Source organism: Mustela nivalis (genome assembly GCF_964662115.1).
Source record: "Mustela nivalis genome assembly, chromosome: 18".
Lineage (NCBI taxonomy): Eukaryota > Metazoa > Chordata > Mammalia > Carnivora > Mustelidae > Mustela > Mustela nivalis.
Genome location: NC_139037.1, coordinates 37,568,164 through 37,585,023, shown reverse-complemented (window position 1 = coordinate 37,585,023; position 16,860 = coordinate 37,568,164). Strand labels below are relative to the sequence as shown.

General features: G+C 33.6%; 1 protein-coding gene across 7 annotated transcripts in view; it reads right to left on the bottom strand.

Annotated features, from left to right (window-relative positions):
- Window positions 1–16,860, bottom strand: part of URI1 (URI1 prefoldin like chaperone) — an 88,015-nt gene that overhangs the window by 51,841 nt on the left and 19,314 nt on the right. Inside the window, exon 1 of one of the 7 annotated variants that reach the window (XM_082711212.1) lies at window positions 743–802. The exons of the other annotated variants lie outside the window; for them this stretch is intronic. Coding sequence (XP_082567338.1) covers window positions 743–745 — 3 coding nt within the window. The 5' untranslated portion in view covers window positions 746–802. Of the gene's footprint in view, window positions 1–742; window positions 803–16,860 lie in introns of those variants that run through there. 7 annotated transcript variants of the gene reach the window in all.

Sequence of the window (16,860 nt, the reverse complement as noted above, 5' to 3'; positions counted from 1 at the left end):
TATTCGCTTGCCATACTGACAGTAAGCATGCATCTAGTCCTTTTAAAGAAGTATAGGTCTACCATCACCTAGCCAAAAACCTGAACAGATATGTTTCTCAGTTTAAAAATTTTCATAACTTAACAAAGTAATACAGTACATGTAACATACATTATAAACACCAAACCCCAGTGAAAAACCACTCTGTATCAAACACAGTAACACTGGCAATAAAATATATGAATATTCAAAGTAAATGGAATAAGTGCCTCACTCAAATCAGTTCCAATCAGTTTGTCAACAAATGAGTATGCCACACACTTAGGAATAACTTTGTTTTCAGTGCTTTTTAGCCTTCTGAATTGCAGACTGGGGACTATAACCTGCATTTATTTCTGAACTTGAAATAATGCTTGAATCACAGCTTGCATGCCCACTGTTTTACCAGAGATACCAGTTTGTCTCCTCTTATATTTACAAACACTGATCCATTCTGAATTAATTTTGAATATTGCCCATTGACTACTATCATCTAAAGATTCATAATCTGAAATTTACTTTATATTATCATTTCTACCATCATTTGTTTCTAGTTGAGCTTCACTATAAGTCAAGAAAAATCTCCAAATTAAAGCCCAGAGATTTGAAAACAAAAAATTGAAAATACAGAAAAGACCAAGAAGAGATATGTAAAACACTGTATAATTGAAAACTCAGAAAGAGAAAGAAGAGCATATGTGACAGAAGCAATATTTGAACCTACCATGACAGGATTTTCCAAAATGAGGAGGAAGGTATCAGCCAACAGATTCTAGAAACTCTAACAACCTCAAGCAAGAGAAAAAAAAAAAAAAATTATATCAAGGAAAAACAAACTTCCACAAATGAAACCCTCCAAAGAAAGAAAATTATATAAGCATCAAGAAAGAGCAAGGAGGATATACACTGACTTCAAAGTAGCAACTAGAAGAGCTAGAGTGAACTTCAACAAAAAACAAAACAGAAAATAAGATAAAACCTTACAGTGCTGAAAAAAATAACTGAAAACTGGTAATTATGTATAGCAAACAGATCCTTCAACATGAAGGAAAAATAAAAACACCAGCAAATTTTCACTAAAGGAAATACTACATATATATGATGTGATGGAGGTGCTAGCTAAAATGCCTTAAATTTATATACTGGTGTATGTCAAATGCATCCCAATAAAACAGAAAAAAATGCTACAGTGCTATTCAGATTAACATTAATGCAAAAAGAACTAAGAACAACTGTACAGGTAAAATGAAAAGTAAAGGTAAATCAGTACTGATCACATCAAACAAGTATATAAAGTATTGTGGTATTTAAAACAAGGAATTAAAATGCATGAAAGCAATAACGCAAGAGGTAGGATGAATAAATGAATTCATGCTGTGCTCTCTAGAAGAAAATTAACCTAATAAAAAATATGGTATAAGGATATAGTATACTTAATGCTAACATGTGTGTGTACATATATATCTACATATACACACACATATTTCTACAGTAAAAAAAGTATCACCAGCTCACAAAGGAGAGAAAATGCAACATATCTGATTAAATCAAAGGAAGGCCAAAAAAAGAGAAAAAAGAACATAAAAGTAGATCAAAGAGACCCACAATGAGTTACCACTTCACACCTATTAGAATGGCTCAGAAGGAGGAAGGGATGAAGAAGGGAGAGAGGGAACGAAGAGAAAAGAAAAAGGAAGGGAAGGGAAGAAAGGAGAGGGGAGGAAGAAAGTAACAAGTGTTGGAAGGATACAGAAAAACAGAAACTCTTGTGTACTACTGGTGGAATGTAAGATGGTGCAGCCACTGTGGGAAACAGTAAGGTGGTTCCTCAAAAACTAAACACAGGATTACCATATGATCCAGCAATTCCGCTTCTGGTTATATACATTAAAAGTGTTGAAAGCAAAGTATCAAACGTGTTTGTACACTCAGTCCACAGTAGCATTATTCACAATAAACAAAAAGGTAAAAGCAATTCATGTTATTCATGAATGAATAATAAAATGCAGTGTATATATACAAAGGAATATCATTCAGACTTTAAAAAAAATTCAGAAATATGCTACAATATGGACAAACCTTTACTTATGCTGAATAAAACAGTCACAAAAGGACAAATACTATAAGATTCCATTTATGTGAGACACCTACAGTGTCAAATTTATAGAGACAGAATATAAAACAGTAGTTGCCAGCATATGGGGGAAAGGCATAATGGGAGTTATTTCTTAATGCACAGTTTCAGTTTTATAGCATATAAAGTTCCAGAGATAGATGATGGTGATACTTAACATCACTGAAATCTATGCTTAAAATTGATTTAAATGATTTTATATTATAGTTTACTACAAATTCAAAAAGGAAAAATTAAAAGTCAGGTAGAAAAACAATTGATACCTAAGATAATGATTACAGAAAAAATTAAAACTCACAATGCATGTATTACCAAAAAAGGCAAAAATCGATGACTTTTTCATCTCTAGGAGCTTTCATCTCAAGAAACTAGAAAAAAATCATAGCCAAAAGGAAATTTTTAAAAGGAAGAATAAGATAAAAACAGAAATCAATGATGTAGGGAGCAAATTTACTAAAGAAAAATCAAAAATTGTTCCCTTAAAAAGACTGATAAAACTGATAAACCCATAGAAAAACAAATCAAGGAGAAAAACACATGCACACAAATTGCAAATTAAAGTAATTAAAAACAGCACATTACTAACAAATCTGTAGATATTAAAAAGGGAGTATTACAAATAACTCACGTCCAATAAAATTTGAAAACTCAGACAGAAAGAAAAATTCCCTGAAAATCACATTTCCAAAACTGACACAATTAGAAATAGAAAATGTGAACAGTCTTCTTATAAACAAAGAAATTGAGACCTACTTTAAAATATTAACAGAAGGAAAACAGTAGGCCCAGACAACTTGACTAATGAATTATTTCAAACACTTAATTAAAAACAATACTGATAGTATACAAGCTCCTTTACAAAATACACAAAAATGAGTTATTTTATGAGGCCAGCATGACCATGAAACCAAAACCAAACATGAACATTACAAGAAAACAAACAAAAACACACTACAGACCAATATTCCTTGCAAAACACAGAAACAAAACACCTTAGCAAAATAATACGAAATTTAATCTCACATTATAGGAAAAGATAAACACATCATAACAAAGGGGTTTTCAGGAATGCAATGGTGTCTCAATATTTTTTAAAAATCAAAATAACTCACCACATTAACATCTCAACACAGAAAAAGCATGTGATAAAATTCAACATCTACTCATGATAAAGGGAGCAAACCAGAAACAGGAGAACAATTCCTTATTTTCACAGACTATCTACAAAAAGTCTAGAGCAAACATTTTAATTATAATGATAAAATATTTGAAGCTGTTCACCTGATATGCAGAACTAGATAAGGAAGCCTACTATCACTACTTTTATTCAACACTTTATTAAAGGTCCTACATCATTCAATAAGGCAAAAAAATAAAATGAAAGCCTTAATAAGTAAAGAGAATAAAACTGCTATTATGCAGACAACATGCCTGTACATATCTATACACATACTATCTGAATATACATTTAACAGTCAATATATAAAAATCAAGTATATGACCATATACCAGCAAAAACAAACAGCAAATTACAAAATGCAATTAAAAGTAACAAACATCAAGGGATAAATGTAAAACACATGCAAGATTTATATGCTAAAAGCCAAGGCCAAAAGAAGTTAGAAAAGAACTAAATAAACTGAAAGATATACCATGTTCATGGATTAGAAAATATAGTGCAAAAATGTCAACAGTCCCCCAATTAATCTTTAGACTCAGTACACTCCAAGCAAAACCCCAGCAGGTTACTTCTTAAGTACTGAAAAGTTGATTCTCAAATATTCATTAAAAAGCAAAGGCTCAAGAAAAATAAAGGAAATCAAGAAGGTGAACAAAGTTAAGAGGAATTTACTACATACAAAGACATAGCAAAAAAATGTGGAATTCATGCCAGTAGAGGCAAATAATACAATGAAGCAGAAGAGAAACAGAATTACATATACATGGTTCACATAATTTATGAAAAAGACATACTCCATAAGAAATTGGAACCATGCATTAGAAGTAAGGGTTACAAACTGAGAATTAGTACAATATTCAAACAGAAATAAAATTTCAATTGGCTGCTAAAAGGAAACTTACTCATGTTTGAAAAGTAACATTATCTAGAGTCTCTACCATGTTTCACTACAATGTCTGGTATCCAATCAAAAATTACAAGACAGCCCATGAAAACAGGAGCAGCTGATGAAAAACCAAGAGTAAAAATAAAAAAACAAAAACAGATCCTCATTTGATTTACATATTGCAGTTAAAAGATACTTTATGATAAACATATTCCCAAAAATAGGGCAAAGATTAGAGACATCAATTCTAGAGGCCAAGAATCCACTTAAATAATACGAAAACAAATTCTGTAAATAAAAAAGACAATAACAGATTATACATTTAGTAGGTGGGTTTACCAGATTAGAGATACATAAAAACAGAGGGTTAGTGAATAGGAACACAGCTCAATTGAAGGTATCTAAATTGGCATTCAGAGCAAAGAAGGACAGAACCAAAGAGAAAATATGAAAGCAGATAAAGGGGAAAATATGTACAAATTCTTTAGAAAAGAAAACAATATAACTGACAGAAGACTAACAGAAATGAAGAAAGTCAAAAGACAATGGAATGGCATCTTAAAAGTGTTGGGGAAAGGGTGAACCTACCAACTTAGAATTAAATAAATATGGAACAGAATGTTTAAAACCATAATAATCCTAATGTTTCAGGGGTTAAAAACATATGTAGAGGTAAAATATAGGATAATAACACAAATGAGACAGGGTTGGTCAATAAAATTAAACTATAAAAAATTATTCAAATTATTTCTTAAGTGGCAAAATTTCAAAAGGTCAATGAACAATCTTCTACCAATTTAAAGTAGTCTGTACAATGTTACATACTGTAATCTTTAAGGTAATAACTGAACAGAAAATAAGACACATATAACTATAAAGCTAAAAGAGTTTAAAAGAGTATAAAATATATCTTAACACAAAAGAAAAAATTCAAGGAATAAGAACAAGTATGACAGACAAGTAGGAAAGACATGGTAAGATGGGTAGAATAAGTGATGGATGAGAAAATTTAAAGACCTAATAGAGAAATAACATGTTCACAGATTAGAACTTCAAAAATAAAAGCACAATGAGGCAACATAAGGTGGCTAACAAAAAGACTGAAAATATCTAACACAGCAACATTTAACTGAAAAATGTGACATTATTTTTCAAATAAGAGCCTAATTAACATAAGCTAGTGGTCCCTTAATATAGAAGTTATGTATCACACAGAAAGAACTGACAAGATTTAGTAAATTAGTAGTATTAAAGAGATGGATCAGGGTAAGCTAAAAGATTCTGGTTTGAACAGTGCTGCCCAGAATTGGGATGAGGATGTACAACACATAGATTAGGGACAAAGGTGACCCACTCAATTTTAATAAATGAGACTGCACTGTTTATGGGACATCCAACAGAAGCTGCCCAAAAAGCAAAAGGTATGGGCAAGAACAGAGGGCATACAGGAGTACATGAGAGAGTACAGGCAGAATAACCAGTGAGGATGGCAAAAAATGGAAAGTACAGGGATTGCTAATATTTAAGAATCAGGTGAAGAAACTGGAGACTAAGTAGTAATAGAAAAAGAGGCAGAAGACCCCCCCCAAAAAAAGTGAAATCACAAAAGTTTCTAGGGTACACAGTTTCAGTAGTTTACAGGGAGCAATGAAAGTTTCAAATGAAGCACAGAGGTCAAGTAAGGCCAGAATTAAGAAAAGGTCCACTGAGTTTGGCAAACTAAAGTAATTTCAGTGAAAAGATGGAGGCTAGCTTACAGTAAGCTTGAGAAGTACATGAAAAACAAAAAATTAAAAAGAGAAGATTATCACACTGTATTATGTTTTGTTAACACATTTCCCTATAAATTTTTAAGTCCCTTGAGGGCAGAAAAAAATACCCTATTTATCACAGTATCCAGCAGTGTCTAGAATGAAACTCAGTCTTGTCTTTTTGTTCCTTGCAAAAAGCACTCATTTGCAATTACTTTAATATCACTCAATTCATAAAGAAGTCAGGGGCACCTGGGTGGCTCAGTCAGTTAAGCATCCAACTCTTGATTTTGGCTCAGGTCATGATCTCCGGGTCGTGGGATGGAGCCCCACATCAGGCTCCACACTTGAGCCGCTTAAGATTCTCTCTCTCCTTCTCCCTCTGCCCCTCCCCCTGCCCTGCTTGTGCATGCATGTGCTCTCTCTAAAAGATTTTAAAAAAAAAATTTTTTTTAAATCAAAGAAATCAAAGTTTTAGGAACAATGATCAAATCCATAAATTAAACAGGATTTTTTTTTTTTTTGCTATATTGTATTGGAATTTCTTTAGAATACAGTGTTTTTTTTAAAAACGTACTTAGGGTATTCTGCCCCCCCCCCAAAAATATGTCATTACCTTAAGGTACAGTAAATAAGTGAGGAGTAGCCAGAAATTAAGCTAAAAAGATGAGTCAGACAATACAAGAGCCTCAAATCACATTTTACTGACCCTGGATTTTATGCTAAGTTACACGGGAACTTAGAATGACAAAAGTGACACCATTCTATTTATGTTTAAAAAAAAAAAAGACAGCTCCCAAAAATAGGTAGAAGCAGAGTAAGAGTGAAACCACCTAGACCAGAAAGGAATTACTGCCTCCAGGTAAGAAATACCTTGAAAATAGCTATGGATAACACAGGAAATGGGAAATTCAAGGAACCAAACACACTGTTCTCTAGGTTTTGGGTTATGTGTTTTTTTTAAGATTTTATTTATTTATTTGACAGACAGAGATCACAAGTAGGCAGAGAAGCAGACAGAGAGAAAGGGGGAGAAGCAGGCTCCCCGCTGAGCAGAGAGCCCCATGTGGGTTTCAATCCCAGGACCCTGAGCTCATGACCTGAGGTGAAGATAGAGGCTTTAACCCACTGAACCACCCAGGCGCCCCTGTTCTCTAGATTTTGACCATCTTATTCTTCTAGTCCTCTTACCTCTTTTTACTTAATATCTTAAAATTAAATTGACTAATATTCTTTAAGAAAATAAGTACAGTTCATAAGCAACAACAGTTTACCTTTCAAATCAATGATCACACCTCTAGGACTTCACATGAAATCACCTCATAAATGAGAAACAATTTAACAGAGTAACCTGCTGAAACATTATTTGCATTATCAAGAGACTGAAAACCACCAAATGCCCATCAAAAAGATACCAGTTGAAAAAAAAAAAAAAAATACCACACAATAGAGTACTATGCAACCATAATATATGATGAGGAAGAGCTCTATGAACCAGAGTAATTCCTAGGTATAAATTTAATGAGAAAAACAAGGGGCAAAATATAACATGCTACCTTGTGTGTAAGAAGGTAGGAGGGAAGATAAGAGTATATTTTTAAATAAGAAACACAGGGAGGTGACGCCTGGGTGGCTCAGTTGGTTAAACCGCTGCCTTCAGCTCCGATCATAATCCCAGCTTCCTGGGATCAAGTCCCACATCGGGCTCCTTGCTCAGCGGGAGCCTGCTTCTCCGTCTGCCTCTGCCTGCCACTCTGCCTGCCTGTGCTCACTCTGATTGATAAATAAATAAATGTTTAAAAAAAATTAACACAGGGAGAATACACTAGAGATTACTGAAAACTTCAACAAGGATAGATAGAAAAATGGAATTAATTATCTTAGTGTATCTTTTGACAGTTGTGATTTTATACAACTATATAAAACATGTAGATGTTTTATGAATTCATAAAACAAAACTAAGTCAAACTGATACAAAAAAAAAGCAAATACTACAATTCAATATGAATGGAAACTGTCATCAAATCCAAGAGATAACTGCACAGAAAAAGTAATAATAATTCAAGCACTTTTGAGATCAGTATCTTAACTCTATACCCTTAAGGGGGTTAATTCTGTAAGAACAAATGGAACTGCAAGGAGATTCTGAGCTTCACTTCACAGGTTTGCTGTTAGCAATGGTATTAAAGTAGTACTTCTAAAAATATTTTGTGTATATTATAGGATAGAACAAATGAACAAATAATGATGTTGCTGAGAACCCAGGTTTTTACTATGGAAGAAGGGAGATTCAAATACAGATGGCAGAAAGTTAAAGAAGAACCCTGTGGTAATGATCTGAATGGAAAGTTTCAGGATCCACCAAATAATTTTGTTTTCAACTTTCTTTTCTGAGTAGTTCTAATTATTTGCAAAGACTGCCATTTCATGACTTCTTAAAGGTCTTCCAAAAAAATGGAGAAAATTTACTTATTAAAAAAGACTAAAACTCATTTCATCTTACAAATATTATATGGGTACAGTGAACTTTTTTGTAAGTCTAAGGTACATTATGGGATCCTAGTGACTGTATTTTTCCTATGTCTTGTTATTTCATCACCCTAGTAATTATACTTCATGATTACTAATTTTTCCTAACTATGCTTTACAAAAAGAATTATACAGTAAAATGGGAGAAAAAAAATCACAGAATCACCTAGAAGGATACTGCAATCAATAGTGAAAAGTCATTCTTGTTTTCTCATTGTACTGCCAAAGTACTATACCATCTTTCAAAATAAGTATGAAGACCAAGAGGCACTATCTTTGTTGTCTGTTTTTAGCTTTCAACAGTTGACCATTCAGAAATTTTCATTTTCTGTCCATAATGGCGAGGAGAAAAAAGTTAGAGAAGACATTTCACAATTATTAAACAAATTAGAATACAGATTTTAAAAACAGCAGCTCTGTCCAAGAGAATTTTCTTTCATGATGAAAAGCTTCAAAATCAGCACTCTCCAATGCAACAATGTACAGCTATTAAATATCTGAAATGTGGTCAATTCAACTAAGAAATTTAATTTTTTAATTTTATTTAATTTTAAATATTCTGAATTTTAAAATTAGTAATCACATGTGATTAGTAGCTACTATATTTGCACTAGACAAAGGTAAAAAATGATAATATAAATATAAATTAAACCTCAGATTATGAATCTTCAGATGACAAAATCCTAAATTTCCTCAAACTCAACAACTAATGGGCAATATACAAAATTAACTCAATATACAAAAAAAAGTAACTGAAATTACTCAATGATGAAAATATAAGAGAAAAAAGCAAAATATAAGAGAAAAAGCTTTCTTAGAAGAAAGCAGGTATAAATCTTCATGACCCTAGATTAGGCAATTTTGTTCTTAGATATGACACTAAAGCATGAGCAACCAAAGAAAAAAATAGATAAACTGGACTTCATCAAAATTAAAAACTTGTGTACAAAGGACATTATCAAGAAAGTGAGATGATAACATATAGAATAGGAGAAAATATTTGCAAATCACACAGCTGATAAGGGTTTAATACCTAGAATAAAGAACTGTCGCACAACCCAAAAAAACCCAACTTGAAAATGGAGGATTTGAACAGACATTTCTCCAAAACTACATATGAATCTCCAAAACTACATATACATATGGCTAATAAAGAACTGTAGCACAACCCAAAAAAACCCAACTTGAAAATGGAGGATTTGAACAGACATTTCTCCAAAACTACATATGAATCTCCAAAACTACATATACATATGGCTAATAAACTTATGGGAAGATACTTAACATCCTTAGTTATTAAAGAAATGCAAATCAAAACCACAATGAGATAGTGCCACACCTATTACAATAGCTATAATCAAAAACAATGAAAAGGGGGCGCCTCGGTGGCTCAGTGGGTTAAGACTCTGCCTTCAGCTCAGGTCATAATCTCAGGGTCCTGGGATGGAGCCCCTTATCAGGCTCTCTGCTCAGCAGGGAGCCTGCTTCCCCTCCTCTCTCTCTGCCTGCCTCTCTGCCCACTTGTGATCTCTGTCAAATAAACAAATAAAAAAAATTTTTAAATTAAAAAAATAAAAACAATGAAATATAAGTGTGGCAAAGATGTGGAAAAAAATAGAAAAACTCATGCACTACTCATGTAAAATTGTTCAAATGCTGTGGAAAATAGTTGGCCATTCCTCAAAGGTTAAACACAGAATTACCGTATGACCCAGCAATTCCACTCCCGGGTACACACCATAAAGAACTGAAAACAAGGACTCAGATACTTCTACACCAATGTTCATAGCATCATCACTCATGAGCAAAAAAGCGGAAACAATCTATGTATTCATCAAGAGATGAGCAAATAAACAAAACATGGTTTATACCTAGAATGGAATATTATTGTCATAAACAGAAATGAGGCTGTAATACACAACATGGAGAAATCCTGAAAACATTATGCTACATGAAATAAGCCAGTCACAAAAGGACAAAGATCATATGATTCCACTTACATGAAATATCTAGAATTGATAAATTCATATAGACAAAAAGTAGGTTAGAGGTAACCAGGGGCTCAAGAGAGGAGAATGAGAGATACTGCTTCATGGTTACAGACTTACTGTTTGGGGTATTGAAAAAGCTTTAAAACAGTGGTGACAGCTGCAAAACAGTAAATGTATTTAATGCCACGGAAATGTACACTTAAAATGGTTAACATGGCAAATTTTACTTTGTACGTATTTTATCACAATAAATAAGATTGCTGAAATAAAAGATCTCTAAATTCTATTTCTTTTTTCACTACTACAGGTTTTTAAGTACGCTTCTTGAGGTCAGAGACTCAAGAGAATGTGAGAGGGAAGAGAGGTAATAGCACTGGAAATGAATTTTGAAAGCAAAGATTATTGTAATGGTTTATCCTTGTATCTCCCTAAATCCTAGAACAAACCATACAAACTGGGAAGAGAACTACACATTCTTGAATATAGTGGATGTTGAATAAAAGATGACTGACTTGAATTGAGGAGGAAAAAAAAAAATCAATGAATGAACAATGATACACTTCTAAGAACACAAAGGAAAGAGAGTATTCCCATACAATTAGTCATTCAACAAGAACTTCATCAAGTAATAGCATGCAGCAAGAACCTGGATTATCCCATTTTTCTAAAAGGACATGTGGCAGTGTTCTTAAATCTCACATGATCTTTGTACACCAAAATTTACATAATACAAAGAGGATAGCAATGTTTAAATTCTTATTAAAATAGCTAATAAGATGACCATTACCCCTTATTCTTACTTCTGTAAATTATGTGTAATTACTTCAAAAAATAAAAAGTAAGAAGGATCCCTTGGACTTAAAATCTGAAAAACATGATATACTGAAAGATAATATATTTCCACTATCCACTGAAAGGCCTTGATGAAATTAACACCCCAGTAACAGTGAGCAATACTGGAGCCCAGATCTTGGTCTCTAACAATTTCTCATTAAAAAGAAACAGGGCTCTTTGAAGAAATAGTCAATTTCAGGACTCATGCAAGAATACTACAAGGTAAGCCTGGGATACCTTGTGCCCAAATATCTTGTGCCCAAAACCAGAGTAATCATCAAGGAATTATGGAACATACCAAAAGGATGCAAGAGCTAGCTTCAAGGGGCTCCCAAAGGCCAAACTCTAACAATTTAAGCATCACAAGGAATAATGACAAATTATCACACACTAAAATGTTTAAAAAAAAAGTTTACAGTAATATTAAAAGAGGGGAAGAGGCTCTTAATAGAAAACTGCCAGCTATCAACATAGATGGTTAGAAAATCACTAATTTGCAAAGATTAATATAATAACTAATTCAGGCAAGGAATACCCATGGCAAAGGGTTGTTGGGAAACAGGGTATGTGGAGTCTTCAGGCATTATTAGCATTTAAAGCACTTAATCCTACACAAGGGAAAAAGGTACTTTTATGGTGGAAAGATCTGGCAGATGCCCCCCTAAACAAGTAATTAGCAACACCAATCATGAAATAAAGTAACATGTATCTCCTGCTGTGAGGCAGTGAGAAGTTATCATCATCTATGTAGTATTCTCGTCATAAATGTTTAACTATTTTTTCATGATTTTATTCAATATACATTTCCAAATTGTGGGCCATTCTATAACAAAACTTTTGTCAACTCTTCAAAAATACCAAATTCATAAAGATGAAAGGTGGCAAGGGGGTTATTATAGATGGAAGAAGCCTAAGGGAAAGACAGCCAAATGCGATCTTGGATGGAAAGAGAGCTATAAAAAACATTTTTAGAAAAACTGAGGACATCTGAGTATATTAAATAATAACACTGTGTGCCAATGTTCATTTCTTGGGTGTGAAAAAAAAGATATTATGTTTATGTAGAAATATGACCTTGTCCTAAAAGAATATAAGCTTAAGTATTAGAGACATGATAATGTCTGCAATTTGCTTTCAAATAGTTCAACAAGGAAAAAAGAAAAAAGATTAGAAAAATCAAATGGTACAAAATATTATTGATACTCTAAACTATTCCTTAAATTTTTCTGTCCTTTTACAATTTTTCAAAATAAACCTAACAGCTTAAATAAGAAAAACTGTCCCCCACGGAAACAAACACTGCCCTAGGGGAGAGTAAAAAAGACTGAGACTCACATCAATCTGGAGATGAAGGAAAGAATGATACAAACTATAAGATTTTTAAGCCCATACTAAAAACATTAGATGACAAAATCAAGCACCTATGGCTGAAGCATAGACTCTGCACCTCCTCTTCTTTCCCCACCAGTGTTTTGGAACTATTCTTGCCTTGTACTCTAATCTGGAGAGGCCTAATATAATGAAAATGGGTTTGTTTGTTTGTTTGTTTGTTTCTTGAAATACTGTAGCATAATGTTTATTAAGAAATTCCAAAAGACTAAAATCAAACTTGTTTTTTCTAACAGCACATGACTGGCATGACAGTTAAGTGCTAATAACAGTAACAAAAACAAGTTTTTTTTAAAAATAAAATATAATTCACAAGTAATTAGTTCTAAAAACTCATTTACTTAAAAAATATACCTTTGGCTATAAACAAACTTATAACCCTGCCTTTCTTAGAAGTGAAAAAAAAAGCGGGGAGAGAGAGAACCTCAGCATTAGAAAGATCAAACACAGTCTTCAATAAGTTACCTATAAAACTCAATTTAGAAATAGCATTCTCGGGAGGCGCCTGGGTGGCTCAGTGGGTTAAGCCGCTGCCTACGGCTCAGGTCATGATCTCAGGGTTCTGGGATCAAGTCCCACATCCGGCTCTCTGCTCAACGGGGAGCCTGCTTCCCCTTTCTCTCTCCCTCTGCCTGCCTCTCTGCCTATTTGTGATTTCTCTCTGTCAAATAAATAAATAAAATAAAATAAAATAAATAGCATTCTCGGGCGTCTAGATGGCTCAGACGGTTAAGCAACTGTCTTCAGGTCAGGTCATGATCCCGGAGTCCTGGGATCAAGTCCCACATCGGGCTCCCAACTCCACAGGGAGTCTGCTTCTCCCTCTCACCTTCTCCTCGCTCATGCTCTCTCTCACTGTCTCTCTCTCAAATAAGTAAATAAAATCTAAAAAAGAAAGAAAGAAAGAAAGAAAAATAGCATTCTCTAGGGGCGGCTGCATGGCTCAGTATGTTAAGCATCTGACTCTTGATTTCCACTTAGGTCATGATTTCAGGGTCATGGGACTGAGCCCTGCCAGCTCTGTGCTCAGCATGGAGTCTGCTTGAAATTCTCCCTCCTCCCCCTCCCTCTCTTTATTAAAAGAAAGAAAAAAAGAAAGAAGAAAAAGCATTTCCTAAAATTCAAAACCCATTCAGAAAAACTCTTAGCTAACTCGGAATATAGGGAAATTTCCTTAACCTGATAAAAGGTAAATACTAAAAATATCCACAGTAAACATCACATTGACTGGAAATTTTGAAGGTTTACCCCTAACACCTACCACCATCATCACCATTTTTATTCAACCTTACACTAGAAATTCTAGCCAGTGCAAAAGGCAAGAAAAATAAGAAGCATAACAACTGGAAGGATAAAATAAGGCAATCCTGAGGAATCACAACAGCACTTAAACTACCAGGTATCAAGATGACTTATAAAGCTATAATAATTAGTGTAGGTTTGCAAGAAAAGACAAACAGGCCCTTGGAACAGAGTCAAGAAATGGACCCGCACATATAGTTACCTTCTTTATGACAAAAACAATGATGCAATGGAAAAAGGACAATCTTTCCAATAAATAGTGATGGGGCAACTAGGAATGGTAAAAATGAAACCTGACCTCAATCCCCCATTATACACAAAATCAATTTCAGGTAGACTGTAGATCTAAACATGAAAGGCAAAACAATAAAGCTAGAAGATAAGAGCTTATCTTTAGAATATTAGGTAGGAAAGATTTCCTAAAAACAAGACCAAACACACACACACACACACACACACACACCAATCATAAAGGATGGTTAAAATGCAGAATTTCTTCTCTTCATCAAAAGACAGCATTACAGACTGTTAGTCAAGCCACAGACTACAGTAGAAATTTACAAAGCATTCCTTAAAAAGTACTCATATCAAAAGTACATAAAGAACTGGTATGCACCAATTAGAATATGGTGAACATCCCAACTGATAATGGAAAAGAGATGAGCAAGTTATTTCACCAGAAACAAAAAAACAAAACAAAACAAAACAAAAAAAGGCCAATAATATTTGAAAAGGTGACCAACCCTATTAGTCAATATTAAAATGTCTAGCATTTAGACTATCGAAGGTCTCTGAGAATGTGCAACAGCTGGAGCCTTCACCCTGCTGACAAGGAGTGTAAGTTGGTATAACCACTTTGGAAAACAAGCATCATAGGTAGAACTGAAAACAAAAACCCCACTAGAAGTTCAGGGCAAAAAGTACTAACCACCCAAATTGTTCACCTGAACAACTGAGTCAAGGAAGATTCTAGTATCAGCCTAGTGCACACAGAATTTTCATGATATATGATACAACTTGCCGATCTCATTATCCCTTTCTACACACCTGAGAAATGGATGCTTATAATTTAAGATTAGTATGATTCTCAAAACACATTCCAATGGCTTCTCATCTCATAAAAATAAAAACCAAAATCCTTACAATGGCCTGGCACAGCTCTCACCATGATTCATTCTGAGCTGGCTGCCCTGACTAGAAAGCTCTTTTCAAAAATACACTCCTTTACCAAAACTTTCTTTTCTATCTAGCTTTACCTATCACAAACCACCTGACATTTTAAACGCACCTATTCCATGCCTTTACCACCAGAATGTAATTTCCATAAAAGCAAGGACTTTGTTTTGTTCATTACTGTGTCCTTAGCAGAGGAATGTAGTAGACATGTGCCTGTGTGTGGCAGATACAAGCCTGACATGCAGCAGTGCTCAGTATTGGTTGAAAAGTTACATGCTTGGATTCTGGGTTTAGAGAGAACAGCTGTTGTATTGGGGACAAGGCTGACAGTTTCTTAAACTATGTGCAGTTCAGTTTATCAGAAGAAATATGAAAACCCTCCATTAAGTTAAATTAGTTGTTCTGCTTTATAAAAAAAAATTTGAAATATTTAGTGTGAATCCAAGTTCTATATCAGGAAAGCAAAAATTATTCCAAATTCCAATGGACAAGTATAAGACCACTCAGCAGTAATCATAATAATATTATACTCATGAATTCTCCAAAGTTACTATCATCCTACAAATAAACCTATGAAAACAATTCTATACACCACTTTTTTCATATTAAAATAAAATGTCAATAATTCTGCTAATAAAGGTAATAGTATCTGGAAATATAAATTGCAGGTATCATAGAAATATTACCCTGGCCAAGAAACCAAAATTTCAACATAATGTAACTCGAAGATAGAATTAAATTTAACAAGATCCAAGCATGAGGAAACTTCCCTAGAACAGCCCACTACAGTCCTAGATCATAACTTATATGGCACACAGGTCAGTCTAAAGAGGCTCCAAAGTAGCTCACATTTTTTCACCAAATATTTTACTGTCATTGGTAAAACTGTATTTAGTTAAAAGAAGGGGGTAAAAAAAATGAGCCAAGTTCTTGTCCCTGTAATCTCCTGACAAGAATTAAGAGCAAATAAAACCTCCAAGGAATAAAGAAAAAAGGAAATCAACTGGGGAATGGATGTTTGAATAAATTATACCTATCAATTCTGGAATAACCAAGAATTGGTGTTCCAACTAGCCAAGAGCCATTTCTCAGGCCCAGAATGTACTTAGCATTTAAAGATACAACATTCCAGTTTTCATTACAATTAATTTAAATAAGTTTTGTCAACAGCCTTTATTGAAAGAGCTAAAATCCCACCCAATTTCATTCACTTTTAGCTAAAATAAGAAATGAAATTGTGTGCTTTAAGAACATGTAATGGTGTTTACCTATATAAACTGTGAATACTTACATATAAATGTAACTGTAACCACCCTACACATACTGCTCTACAGTTTTAAATGCCTGCATAAAAGCTCCTCATACTGTCATGTTCTAATCAATATCCTAATATTGGATTTTTAATTTTTCATTGTTGAATTTTTAATTTTTCATTATTATAAACAAAGCTGCAGGGAACCTTTCTGTACATGTCCTTTTGTTACATCAAAAAGGAACAAAAAGACGCTTTAACTAAAAAAATAAAGTTTTTGAAAATGTTTCAGCTTTGATGCTATATATGAAAACAATGTTAAAATATTTGATCCTGTCCATTTAGTACAGATGTCATTTGTCAGGGCGGTGGCTCGTTTATGCCCCTCCTTTTGTCTTTTTTTTCCCTCAGTCAGTAA